Source organism: Chlorocebus sabaeus, chromosome 26 (genome assembly GCF_047675955.1).
Source record: "Chlorocebus sabaeus isolate Y175 chromosome 26, mChlSab1.0.hap1, whole genome shotgun sequence".
NCBI classification, from domain to species: domain Eukaryota; kingdom Metazoa; phylum Chordata; class Mammalia; order Primates; family Cercopithecidae; genus Chlorocebus; species Chlorocebus sabaeus.
In genome coordinates, this window is record NC_132929.1 from 49,795,997 (window position 1) to 49,810,474 (window position 14,478).

General features: G+C 44.4%; 1 protein-coding gene across 14 annotated transcripts in view; it reads left to right on the forward strand.

Moving 5' to 3' along the window:
* Nucleotides 1–14,478, forward strand: part of PML (PML nuclear body scaffold) — a 54,116-nt gene that overhangs the window by 2,072 nt on the left and 37,566 nt on the right. For all 14 annotated transcript variants that reach the window (XM_008015933.3, XM_008015934.3, XM_008015938.3 and 11 more), the window contains exon 2: nt 1,193–1,665. In XM_008015933.3, coding sequence (XP_008014124.1) covers nt 1,193–1,665 — 473 coding nt within the window. The remainder of the gene's footprint in view (nt 1–1,192; nt 1,666–14,478) is intronic.

The following is a 14,478-nucleotide window of genomic DNA, read 5'->3' on the forward strand; positions in this document are numbered from 1 at the left end:
CTAGCCCTTGGTAACTTCTAATCTACCTTCTGTCCCTATGAACTTACTTATTCTAGATATTTCATATAAGTGGAATTGTTACCAGTAGACGGTCTTGACTGCAAGTTGTTCAGGTTCTTGGCGTTTTGAACAAAGAATTGGACAAAATGCACAGCAAAGCAAGGAAAGAATGAAGCAATGAAAGCAGAGATTGAAAATGAAAGTACACTCCACAGGGTGGGATGGGTTGGAGCAGGGCTCAAGGGCCCCAGTTACAGAATCTTCTGGGTTCCAAATATGCCCTAGAGGTTTCCCATTGGCCACTTGGTGTTCACCCCATTGGTTGCAGAAAGCAACCAATCAGAGGTACTTTCAATTTTCCATCTGCCAGGCAGGAAATGGGGTGGTTTGCAAAGAGAGTAGCCTCTGGTCCTTGTTACTTAGGCGCGGAGAGTTCGGGTTTTCCTTTGGATCTAGTTCTAGGAAGTCAGAGGGAATCGGCCTTAGGTTCCCTGCCTCCAGACCGTATTCTCCTGCCTCAGAATCATACAGTATTTGACCTTTTGTGTGTGGCTTATTTCACTTAGCATAATGTCATTGAGGTCCATCTATGTTGTAGCATGATCAGAATTTCATTTCTTTCTAATGCTGAATAATATTCCATTATATGTGTAGACCACATTTTGTTTATCTATTCATCTGTTGATGGATACTTGGATTGTTTCTACATTTTGACTATTGTGAATAATGTTGCTCTGGACATTGTTGTACAAGTATCTGTTTGGGTCCTTGTTTTTAGATCTCTTGGTTATATATGTAAGAGTGAAATTGCTGGGTCATATGATTGTTCCATGCTTACCTCTTTGATGAACCCCCAAACTGTGCATTAAGCACTTTATATGAGGTTGGTACTTAGTGTATCTACCTTCCAAACTGAGTTCCTTGAAGGCAGAATGTATCCTATACCTGTTATATCACAGGGCCTAGTACTGTGTGTGATGAGTAGATGCTCAATAAATGGTGCAGTGAGAGCAGGAGGGCCTGAATAAGTGGGAGTATTGGGGTGCTGATAAGCCAGGGTTTTGCATCATCCAATGACTGGCTAGAATGGAATATGAGGTCCTACTCCAGGCTCCAGCTGTAAGGGTGGTTGGCCAGTGGGTGGGGGCTCTTGGGACTTCTCCAGGCCTCACCCGCCTCTCTGGTCCCCCAGCAAGCCCCCTCTCCGGAGGAGGAGTTCCAGTTTCTGCGCTGCCAGCAATGCCAGGCTGAAGCCAAGTGCCCGAAGCTGCTGCCTTGTCTTCACACGCTGTGCTCAGGATGCCTGGAGGAGTCGGGCTTGCAGTGCCCCATCTGCCAGGCGCCCTGGCCCCTAGGTGCAGACACGCCCGCCCTGGATAACGTCTTTTTCGAGAGTCTGCAACGGCGCCTGTCGGTGTACCGGCAGATTGTGGATGCACAGGCTGTGTGCATCCGCTGCAAAGAGTCGGCCGACTTCTGGTGTTTTGAGTGCGAGCAGCTCCTCTGCGCCAAGTGCTTCGAGGCACACCAGTGGTTCCTCAAGCACGAGGCCCGGCCCCTAGCAGAGCTGCGCAACCAGTCTGTGCGTGAGTTCCTGGATGGCACCCGCAAGACCAACAATATCTTCTGCTCCAACCCCAACCACCGCACCCCTACGCTGACCAGGTGAGTGGGCTGGCACAGGGTGGGATGGTGCATCCAAGAACCAGGTAGAGGTGAGAGGAGCAAAGATCCAAAGAGTCACACAGCTGAGGACAAGGAGCTTCTGGGGCCTTGCAACTCTAAATGTGGTCTGCAGATATGCAGCATCGGTGGTGACGACCGCAATTTATGCTGCCAGTCCCCACGCAGGTGGATAGTAAGTTTCCAGTTTCCTCCTGTAATAAATAATGCTGCAGAATCATCTTTGCATTGTTATCCAGTAATTTCTTCAGGATAAATTTTTAGAAGTGCCACTGCTGGCTGTAGGGGGACAGAAATTCTACATTTGATACATGTTACCAAACTGCCCTTTAGAAAGTCTTCGAGTGAAATTTTCCATGAGCGCTGACAGGGAATCTCAGTAAGGCTGGATCCTAGGATCAGAGGCAGGTAGGTAGTTTCTGTCTGAAAAGTTGAGACCATTAACACCAGGCAGTGCTATCTGAGAATGTCTGTATGGGAAACAAAAATCACATCCAGTTGTAATTATTTTTATGAAACAGATTTTAATTCAGTTTTTTAATAGGTAATACATTTGTACAGTTCACGAACAAAATTTATAAAGAGGAGAGGGAGACTGCAGTCTTCTGTCCATCCTCAACTGTCTAATTCTCACCACTTCTCCCTCTTCCCATCCACAGGTAGTTTTGAATGTTTCTTCTGAGAGTTTCTTTATGACTATATATGCAGGTAGGAGCAGTCTTATCAGGTCCTATTTTCCCTCTTTTAGCCAAAATGGTAGCATAACTATGTGAACTTTCAACCATCAGAAATAGATTGTTTATAGAAGGCTCTTCTTGGTTCTTGGGGATCCACTTGCAAAATGGAAGCATTTTTCGCTTGTTTTTGACAACTCAGAACTATATATGGCTAAACCACATACCTGCTAAACTACATATCTGCTAAACTGAGTGTGGTTTGTTTCCTGCTTTAGGATAAACTTCCCCCACTATCAGAATAAGCTTTCCCCTCCGACTTCTCAACAGCTGGTATCACCACATTTCTTAGCTTGTTGTAAAGGTTGAGTGGCTTTCCACTTGTTTATTGGCCATTGTGTTTCTTCATTTGGGAATGGCCTGTTTAGGTCCTTTGCCTGTTATTGTTGTTGTTTCCTTTGAGGAATTAAGGGATTAATTAAGGAATTCAGGAACAAATTCCTCGAAGGAAAAAAATTTATGCGTTTCTTTTGCTCTTACAATTTGTGCAGTTTTAAAACTTACATATTCATTGGATTTTGATTGAAATTGCAATAAATTAGGGGAAATTGGCTTTATCTCTGGTTATATCTTTTGGATTTAAAAATTTTTATTTATTTATTTATTTTTTTTGAAATAGAGTCTCCCTGTGTCACCCAGGCTGGAGTGCAGTGGCGCGATCTTGGCTCACTGCAACCTTCGCCTCCCGGGTTCAAGCAATTCTCCTGCCTTAGCCTTCCAAGTAGCTGGGATTACAGGTGCATACCACCATGCCTGGCTAATTTTTTGGTATTTTTAGTAGAGACGGGGTTTCACTATATTGGTCAGGCTGGTCTCCTGACCTCAGGTGATCCACCCGCGTCGGCCTCCGTCGGCCTCCCAAAGTTCTGGGATTACAGGCGTGAGCCACTGCACCCAGCCTTATACTAATTTCTTAATGAATTTGTAAGCTTTCATGTTTTGAACATGGTAATGCAGCCATCCCACGGGATCCATAGGAGATTGGTTCAAATTCATAGATGCTCAAGTCTCTGATATAAAATGGCATAGTATTTGTATATAACCTCTACACATCCTCCTGTATGCTTTATTTTTTATTTTATTTTTATTTTTTGAGACAGGGTCTTGCTCTGTCGCCCAGGCTGGGGTGCAGTGCTGCACTCGTGGCTCACTGCAGCCTCAGTCTCCTGGGGTTCAAACAATCCTCCCACTTCAGCCTCCAGATTATATGGGACTACAGGTGTGCACCACCACGCTCAGCTAATTTTTAAATTTTTTTGTAAAGACAGGGTTTTGCCACATTGCCCAGGCTGGTCTTGAGAATTCTTGGGCTCAAGCAACAACCCTCCCACATAGGCCTCTCAAAGTGCTGGGATTACAGGTGTGAGCCACTGTACCCAGTCTCTCCTTGTATACTTTAAATCATCTCTAGATTACTTATAATGCCTAATACAGTGTAAATGCTATGTAAAGAGTTGTTTTACCATATTTTTGAATTTGTATTATTTTTTATTGTGGTCCTTTTTTTTTATTGATTTTTTTTTCCCTGAATATTTTTGATCCAAGATTTGTTGAATCCACAGGTGTGTAACCTGCAGATACTGAGGGCCAACTGTACATATAAATTGTTTAACATAGTGCCTGGCACATATTAAATACTCAATGAATGTTAAAATTCTATTATAATTTCTCTGCTCTAGAACAGTTTGAGGAATATAAGAAATTTAGGCTTATGAAAGTTTTCTGAAAAACCATCTTGGAACTGGTGCCTTTTTTATAGTAGTTTTTTGAGAACTTTTCCCATTTTTACCATGGAATTAGTCTGTTCTGGTTCTTGTGTCAGATTTTTGGAAAATTTTCCAGTTCATCCTGAGTTATCTTTCATAATTTAAAAATCTCAGCCAGGTGCGGTGGCTCACGCCTGTAATCCCAGCACTTTGGGAGGCCGAGGTGGACAGATCACGAGGTCAGGAGATTGAGACCATACTGGCTAATACGGTGAAACCCCATCTCTACTAAAAATACAAAAAATTAGCCAGGCATTGTGGCGGGTGCCTGTAGTCCCAGCTACTCGGGAGGCTGAGGCAGAAGAATGGACTGAACCCAGGAGGCGGAGCTTGCAGTGAGCCGAGATCGCGCCACTGCACTCCATCCTGGGCGACAGAGAGACTCCGTCTCAAAAAAAAAAAAAAAAAAAAAATCCTCTAGGTCTGTAACTGTACCCCCTTTTTTATATCTGATGTTGTATATTTGTGGTTTAGTGGTCTTTTCAAAGTACTGTACTTTTAGTCTTTCCTGAGATTGCTTACTGATTTTAATATTTTCCTTCTTTCTGTTTGGTCATTTTATTATTTTTGTCATTTTCTTCCTTCTAACTTCTGTCATTATTCATTTTCTAGCTTCTTGAACTTGTAATTCATTTATTTGCAATCTTTATTGTTTAATAATAATAACTTTTTTTTTTTTTTTTTTGAGACAGAGTCTCCCTCTGTAACCCAGGCTGGAGTGCAATGGTACGATCTTGGCTCACTGCAACCTGTGCCTCCTGGGTTCAAGTGATTCTCCTGCCTCAGCCTCCCCAGTAGCTGAGACTACAGGTGCCCACCACCACGCCTGGCAAATTTTTTTATTTTTATTAGAGACGGGGTTTTCCCATGTTGACCAGGCTGGTCTCGAACTCCTGGCCTCAAGTGATCCACCCGCCTCAGTCTCCCAAAGTTCTGGGATTACAGGCATGAGCTACAATGCCTGCCTAATAATAACTTTTTTAAGGCATAAGTTTTATGTATATGGTTTTGGCTGTATGCCATAACTTTGATAATTTTATGAGTGTTCTTATAGTCAATCATTTCTCAAATATCATTTCAGTCTTTTATTAAAAAGATTCTCTTGCTTAAGGTCAAGAGTTCGAGATCAGCCTGGGCAACATGGCAAGACCTCATCTTTACAAAAAATAAAAAAAATTAGCCAGGCATGTTAGGTGGTACATGCTTGTAGTCCCAGTTATTTGGGAGGTTGAGGCAGGAGGGTTACTTGAACCTGGGAATTTGAGCCTGCAATGAGCTGTGACGGTGCCACTTCACTCTAACCTGAGCATCAGAGCCAGACCCTGACTCGAAAAAAGAAAAAATTTTTTTTCTTTTGAAAAGTTTTAGAGAAGAGTGTTTTCTAACATTTTCAAGTGGTTTGTGATGTTTGGTTTCTCGCTCTGTCACCCAGGCTGGCATGTGGTGGTGCGGTTTCATACTTGCTAATTTCTGCACTATGGCCAGTTTATACAGTTTGTATGAGTTCTACATCTAAGACTATATTGAGATTTTCTTAGTGGCCTAGGATATTCCTTGGACTCACATATTCCTGGCAATAATCCTTAGAGTTGAAAAGTTGTATTTGTTGTACAGTACACACATATATATAATATAAAAATATATGTATATATAATGTATATATGCATATATATATGTGTATATCCATATATATGTAAGTTCTAGTGCTTATGTGTGTGTGTATCTACACTCTATTGAAACTTTCTACTTTTCTTTCTTTTTTTTTTTTTTTTGAGACGGAGTCTTGCTCTGTCGCCCAGGTTGGAGTGCAGTGGCATGATCTCGGCTCACTGCAGCCTCCTCCTGCGGGGTTCAAGTGATTCTCCTGCCTCAGCCTCCTGAGTAGCTGGGACTACAGGCGCGTGCCACCACGCGCGGCTAAGTTTTTTTTGTATTTTTAGTAGAGATGGGGTTTTACCATGTTGACCAGGATGGTCTCGATCTCCTGACTTTGTGATCTACCTGCCTCAGCCTCCCAAAGCACTGGGATTACAGGAGTGAGACATCACCCCTGGCCAAAACTTTCTACCTTTCTTTCCATTCTGTTTCACCAATTCTCTAAATAATAATTACAGAGTGGTAACTTCCCCATTAAAACATATATATAGGCCGGACATGGTGGCTTCCACCTGTAATCCCAACACTTTGGGAGGCCAAGGCCGGTGGATTGATTGAGCCCACGAGTTTGAGGGCAGCCTGGGCAATATGGTGAAACCCCGTCTCTACAAAAAAATACAAAAATTAGCTGGGCATGGTGGCATGTGCCTCTCGTCCCAGCTATTCGGGAGGTGCAGGTATTCCTCAGAGAGGATCACCTGAGCCTGGCAGTTCAAGGATGCGGTGAGCCATGATCACGCCACTGCACTCCAGCCTGGGTGACAGAATGAGACTCTGTCTTAAAAAAAAAAAAAGGGCCAGGTGTGGTGGCTCACACCTGTAATCTCAGCACTTTGGGAGGCTGAGGCGGGTGGATCATGAGGTTAGGAGTTCAAGACTAGCCCGACCAATATGGTGAACCCTGCCTCTATTAAAAACACAAAAATCAGCCGGGCGTGGTGGTGGGCACCTGTAATCCCAGCTACTTAGGAGGCTGAGGCAGGAGAATCACTTAAAACCAGAAGGTGGAGGTTGCAGTGAGCCGAGATTGTACCACTGCACTCCAGCCTGGGCAACAAGAACGAAACTCTGTCTCAAAAAAAAAAAGTGTGTATACACACACACGCACGTGCACACTCTAGAACCTATCTCATCTATCACTACAAAGAGTACAATATAACTGTTCTTCTAGAGAAAATAAAACATTTAGCACACTTTTATAATTTTTCTTCTTCCCTCTTCCCTCTCACTTTCAGATTTAGTTGAAATAATGTGAACTTTTAGTTCCAGATTACTATCAAATTTTTAATTTTTTTTTCTATTGTAAGCATCCTTTCTGAACAGGTATTAAGCTTCATGGTCATATTACAACCCACCTGTTAGCCATACCTTAGACTTTAATTGGATTCATTGCTCAACATAATTTTTCCTATAGCTTTTCTTCCCCTTTCTTGAATTATTTAAGGTGATTAATTTTCCATTTGGCAGGAATACTCCATCAAGTAATTAAAAAAAATTATTCCAGAGTTTACTTTCTGAGACCTTAAGTGTCTTTACTTGTATGTCCTTCTTTTGCTGTCACATATGAGGGAAAGTTTAGGTGTAAAATTCTGAGGTCACAATCACAGTGCTTTTACCTCAGAATGTATAAACCTTGCTTCACAGATTTCTAGTCTGGTGTTGCAGATGAGAAGTCCAGTTATGGTCTATTTTTTCTCTGTGAGTATACTTTTTAGAGATGGGGTCTCACTCTGTCACCCAGGCTGGAATGTAGTGGTGCAGTCAGAGCTCACCACAGCCTCAAACTCCTAGGCTCAAGCAATCCTCCCACCTTGGCCTCCCAAGTAGCCAGGACTACAGGCACCTGCCACCACGCCTGGCTAATAAATATAGTTGGATGGTTTTCATTTGTTTATTTGTTTGTTTAGAGACAGGGTCTTGCTCTGTTGCCCAGGCTAGTGTGCAGTGGTGTGATCATAGCTTACCGTAACCTCGAACTCCTGGACTCAAGAGATCTGCCAGCCTTAGTCTCTGACTAGCTAGGACTACAGGTGCCTGCCACCATGCCTGGCTAATTTTTAAAATTTTGTATAGAAATAGGATCTCACTCTGTTGCCCAGGCTGGTCTAAACTCCTGACTTCAAGTGATCCTCCTGCCTTAAACACCCAAAGCACTTGGATTACAAGCTTGAGCCCATGCCCAGCCTGCTAAAGATCTTTATATAATTTTTTCTTTTTTCAATAATCTTCTATCACCATTGTTGATCTGAAAAACTCAAGTCTTTCTTCAGCTTTTCAGCTCAGGGAAATTTTATTTATTTATTTATTTATTTATTTATTTATTTATTTATTTATTTATTTGAGATAGAGTCTCACTCTTGGAATATAGTAGCATGATCTCAGTTCCTTGCAACCTTTGCCTCCCAGGCTCAAGCAATTCGCATGCCTCAGCTTCCCAAGTAGCCGGGACTACAGAAGTGCGCCACTACACCTGGCTAATTCTTGCATTTTCTTTTTAGTAGAGACAAGGTTTTGCCATATTGACCAGGCTGGTCTTGAATTCCTGGCCTCAAGTGATCTGCCCACCTTGGCCTCCCAAAGTGCTGGGATTATAGGCATGAGCCACTGTGCCTGGCCATACTTTTTAATGTACTCATAGCCCTTCATTTGTTTAATTTATTATTTATTTATTTATTTATTTTAGACATGGTCTCACTCTGTCACCCACGCTGGAGTGCAGTGGCACGATCATGACTCACTGCAACCTCCGCCTCCCAGGTTCAAGCAATTTTCCTGCCTCAGCCTCCTGAGTAGCTGGGACTACAGGTGCGCACCACCACGCCCAGCTAATTTTTGTATTATTAGTAGAGACAGGGTTTCACCATATTGGCCAGGCTGTTCTCGAACTCCTGACCTCGTGATCCACTCACCTCGGCCTCCCAAAGTGCTGGGATTACAGGTGTGAGCCACTGCACCTGGCCCATTTGTTTATTTTTAAAATGTTTACTACTGTTGTTATATGGATATTGGAACTCCAAGAACATATTTTACATCTTTTAATTTTTTTCCCCATTAATTCTGTTGCTTTGCCCTTTTTCCCTGAGATTCTCTGAGCGCTCCTCGAATTGTTTTTCTAACTTGCCAGCTCATCTTTTCACAGCTGACTCCATTCTTCTATCTGCTACCCCCGTTGAATTGTTGTGGGTTTTCCCCCCCAGCAATCTTTTTTTTTTTTTTTAATTGCCAAAAGAGCTTAATGCTGTCAGGATGCTTTTTCTTGGCAGCCTGTTCTTGTTTTCTCACTGTAGTATGTTTTTAAGTCTCCCTGAAAAACACACTTTGCATTTACAGAGGTGTATGTTTCCTACATGATCCCCTTTTCAATGGGGAGTTGCTCAGTTTGGCTGTTGATTCTCTTCATAGTTGTCCTGCGGTCTGTGCTATCTGCTCCCATGTAAAGGCTGACATGCAGATTCTTCAGTGTTTGTAGCTAGCGTGGGCTGGCAGCAGTTGTGTAAAGCACAATTTGTACCCCACACTCAATCCCTGCAGTGGAACAGGGCCGCTCCCCACGAGTCCCAGATGGTGTCAGCTTGTAAGTAGTCCCACCTCTACTGTGGGGGTCAGAGGTGGATTTCTCCCCATTAGGGATGGAGAAAACCTTTTGTCTGTACCCATTTTAGATGTCCAGCTAGGTCCCTGTAAATTAGACTCACAAGATACAGATTCACAAGAAAAAAGCAGGCTGGGCGCGCCTGTAGTCCCAGCACTTTGGAAGGCAGAGGTGGGTGGATCACCTGAGGTCAGGAGTTTGAGACCAGCCTGACCAACATGGTGAAACCTCATCTCTACCAAAAATACAAAATTTAGCCAGGCGTGGTGGCACACACCTGTAATCCCAGCTACTCAGGAGGCTGAGGCAGGAGAACTGCTTGAACCCTGGAGGTGGAGGCTGCAGTGAGCCGAGATCACACCACTGCCCTCCAGCCTGGGTGACAGAGCAAGACTCTGTCTCGGGGGAAAAAAAAAAAAAAGAGAGAGAGAGAAAACCAGGAGCATTTTAGCATGTGCATCAGCATGGGTATCACATCTAGCATGGGAATTGTGCATATACATGGGAGTATCCAGAGATGAGTAACTCAAAGCATTGGTTAGAACTTCAGCTTACATAGCATCTTAATGAAAGAAAAGGAAATGTTTAGAGAAGTGGCAGGATAAAAGAAAGGGGTTTTAGGCTTGCAAAGGTGGCAAACTGTAGGAAGTTGTGTTTCTGTTTTGCATTGCTAGAAGGAATACCTGAGGCTGGGTAATTTATAAAGAAGAGAGGTTTATTTGACTCATGTTCTACATGCTGTACAAGCGTGGCACCAGAAACCTGCTTGGCCTCAGGTGAGGCTGCAGGTAGGTTTTAATCATGGCAGAAGGTGAAGGGGGAACAGGCGTGTCGCATGGCAACAGAGGGAGCGAGAGAGAGAGAGAGAGAGAGAGAGAGAGAGAGAGAGAGAGACAGAGAGAGAGAGAGAGAGAGAGGGAGGAAGCTGGAGAAGGAGGTGTCAGGTGCCTTTAAATAACCGAGAGAATTGTGGCCCCAAGCCATTCATAAGGGATCCACCCTCATGACCCAAAACACCTCCCACTAGACCCCGCCTCCAACACTGGAGGTCACATTTCAACAGGAGATTTGGCAAATATATGGGAATACTAATGGAGTAAGGTTTGTTTGTGCAGGCCTACTTGGCGCCAGCTTTCCATCTTCGTGGCTGTAAAACTTCCCTGAGAGAGGAGATTTATGCAGTTCTTGTTTCTCAGAAGTTTCTGCTTTTAGTCATAAGAGCAAAGAGCGTAACAGTCAAAAGAGTTTCTGTTTTTAGTCGTAAGAGAAGCTCTTAGAAGACTCCTTTCTGTATCTGTTGGTTTTCATTTGCCTGCAGCTCAAAACAATCACATGCCAAAGTGGCATATTTTGGAATGGCATATTTTTATCCCCTATGTCAGGTACAATGGGCAGGGAAGGTTCAGCCAGCAAGAGGGCAGGATTCCTGTTCCTTCAGCATGATGCATGGCCTTAAAAAACCTGAAAAATCATATGCTCCCACTCCCATTTCACACTGCTTCACAATTTACCAGTGGTTACTGGATAAACTCAACTTATTTTTTCTGCACAAAACCTCAATGCCATAAATAAAAGCTCACAACTTCCTCTGGTCCCAAGTCAATTAGCAGCCACCTCACTTTTTGACACTGATCTGATTTAGAGCTCACACTGGGGAGCAGCCCCAGAGGTGGCTTTAAACCTGGGACTTGGGGTGTCTGCCCTGGGGCCATTGGCATTTGCTCCACATGCCTGTGGAGTCCATTCTTTCATGTTCATGTCACACCTACTGTATGGCATGTTCTTTACTAGGGGCTGGGGTAGAAATATGAAGGGACACAGCCCCTCCTTGAGGTCACAGCCTGGTAAACAGATCAGCCATTAACATCGAGGCGGCAGGGTTCTGTGCAGAAGGCTGCGTGACTTTGCTGTCTATTGTGACTGTGTTCTGATAGTTGCCTTTGTCACACTGTCTTCTGTGTTAGGTTTGGCCTCAGCAGCATGCCTTTATCTGGCACAGGGCCGACATCCTGTTTGTGCTCAGTCAGTTGTGGAAGGAAGAAGGCAGGCAGGCACAAAGGTGGCTGAGCTCAGAAAAGGTCACTTACCCTCCTGGGATTGGCTGGGGAAGGCGGCTTCCAAGAGGCCATCACACTTAGTGTGATGTATAAGGAAAGAGAAAGGTTACAGACAGGAGGGACCGCAGGGGCAAGGAAGGGGCACTAGTGAGTCTGCAGCATTTCAGGAACTGCAATAGAAGGTTGATGTGAGGGCAGGCACTGGAAGGGTGAGTTGGGGTCAGACGTGGCAGGCTTGGAAGGAGTCAGGACTCTATGCTGCAATTTCCAGAACACTGAGTGTTGTCAGCTTTCTCCTTTGTCATGCCTTCATACCACCTAATCTTCTCACCAGTGACTATCCTCTGGAAGACAATGGGAATGGGACCCTGTGGCGGGCTCTATTGAAAATCCTTTGATGGGGCCGAGTGCGGTGGCTCACGCCTGTAATTCCAGCACTTTGGAAGGCCGAGGCGGGCGGATCATGAGGTCAGGAGATCGAGACCATCCTGGCTAACATGGTGAAACCCCGTCTCTACTAAAAATACAAAAAAATTGGCCGGGCATGGTGGTGGGCACCTGTAGTCCCAGCTACTTGGGAGGCTGAGGCAGGAGAATGGTGTGAACTGGGAGGCAGAGCTTGCAGTGAGCCAAGATTGTGCCACTGCACTCCAACCTGGGCGACAGAGTGAGACTGTCTCAAAAAAAAAAAAAAAAAGAAAACCCATTGATGGGTGTTGAGGAGTGGTGGGATGGATGATCAGACCCTCTCTCTGCACTCTGGTACTTTGACAAAAGTGGGCAAGTTTGGGAACAGGGAGATCAGAATTTCTTTGGCTGCATACTTATTTATATTTCACCCCATTCCATGGAGAATTTGAGGGAACTTGCCACCAGATGTGGGATACATATGAAATAGAAACTGAAGCAAAGAATCTGGAGAAGGGAAAGGGAGCCTCATGAGTACACTAGGTCTTAGGTTCAGGTGGGGGTGAGACCTGCAAGAATGCAGAGAGGGAGGGGTGTGGAGACGGCTGCGGTCCCACACTGCCAGCACTTGCCTGACCAGACATTCTCAGGAGTGCTTCCACCCAAGCATAGTGTGGGTCTAGGGCTGCAGGTGGAGCTGAGTCTTACCTGTGTCTGGGTGTCAGATCCTAAAGTTTGCTGGATGGAGTCGGGGAGTTAATCCAAGGCCATCAAAGCCTGCAGCCAGAAAGAGCTTGAGTTATCATTAATTGGAGGAAACAAAAGGCCTATTAATCAAGTATAAGAAGTGTGATTGAAGGATCAGCACCCATGCCTGCTTGGTGCTCTCTTGGTGCCCTCTGTGAAGTTAGTGGTAAATTGCATTTTATTGGGGATTGATGATATTATTGGGATTGCTTCCTGGCCTGCAAGGAGCATTACATGGGCAGAAGAAAGGCTGCTGCCAGGAGTTGGGTAACATGATGAAAGATGTGGACAATAAATGACCCATTTCAAAGTTTTTTATGAACTTACCTCGAAGGTAGATTTGTAGAATAATATGTGGATAAAAGGGGTTTTCCTCCTGGTCTCCTTTGATGTTTTGGAGAAAGAAGCAAGAAGTTTACTTATTTATTTGTTTATTTTTGAGACAGTGTCTTGATCCGTCACCCAGGCTGGAGTGCAGTGGCACAGTCATGGCTCGCTGCAGCCTCAACCTTCCAGGTTCAAGTGATCCTCCCACCTTAGCCTTCCTAGTTTGTAGAGATGAGTTTTCACCATGTTGCCCAGGTTGGTCTCGAACTCCTGGGCTCCACCCACCTCGGCTTCTCAAAGTGCTGGAATTACAGGCTTGAGCCACCATGCCCAGCCAGAAGCAGGGAATTTGAAGCAGCCCAAGCCAAGATCAGGATTAGGGCTGGCGCTCCTTTCTGCAGCTGTGGGAGTGGGCTTTGCTATTCAGGGATGGAGGCCTGGGACATTTTAGAACAATTTGGGGTTTTTTCGTTTTGTTTTTTTGAGACAGGGGCTCGCTCTGTCATCCAGGCTGGAGTGCAGTGGTGCGATTACAACTTACTGAAGCCTTGACCTCCCAGGCCCTAGTTATCCTCCCACCTCAGACCCCCAAGTATAATAGCTGGGACTACAGACATGCACCACTAGGCCCAGCTAATTTTCTTTCTCTTTTTTTTTTTTTTTTTGTAGAGATGGGATTTCACTATGTTCCCTAGGCTGGTCTCAAACTACTGAGCTCAGGCAATCCACCTGCCTGGGCCTCTCAAAGTGCTGGGATTACAGGCGTGAACCACTGTGCCCAACCTTTAGAACGATTTTTAACAAGACTTGAAATTAACAAGCTTTTGGCATAGTGGTGCACGCCTGTAGTCCCAGCTACTAGGGAGACTGAGGTGTGAGGATCACTTGAGCCTGAGACGTTGAGGCCGCAGTAAGCCATAATCATGCCATTGCACTCCACACTCCAGTCTGGGCAAGAGAGCAAGGGCTTGTCTCCAAAAAAAAAAATAGAAAAAAGAAATTAACAAGCTTTTCTCATTGATTGCTAACTGATACAATTAAAAACTAACTATTAATAGAACCACGGCCAGCCAGCCAGACAGCCATTGAGCAATCACTTATTAAGCATCTATTTCATGACTGGTATTATGATAGCTATTGCCAGATGAAAAAGAATGCCTGCCTTTGAAGCTTGAATTTGTGGAGAGTTTCAGCCTATGGATAAGTTGCATGTGTGTGCAACCTTGTACTCTATGGCAAGAACCCAGAGGTCCCAGAAGACACGTTCAGATCAAGTGCTGTGGCAGTTTTAAGAAGGGAAAAACTTGTGTTTATGTGGGAGGGTCAGGGAAACCCTGATATTTTAGCGTTTCAGCTACACCTTGAAGAGGTTTATTTGTCTCTATAAGTTGCATCTAAAACAAACTATAAATTAGTGACTTTTTTTAGTTAGTAGGTTAAGCAAAAGCTGGATTGATGGCTGATGTAAGTGAATCGGGGTCAAGCTGGCCTCTGACCTGACCCATTAG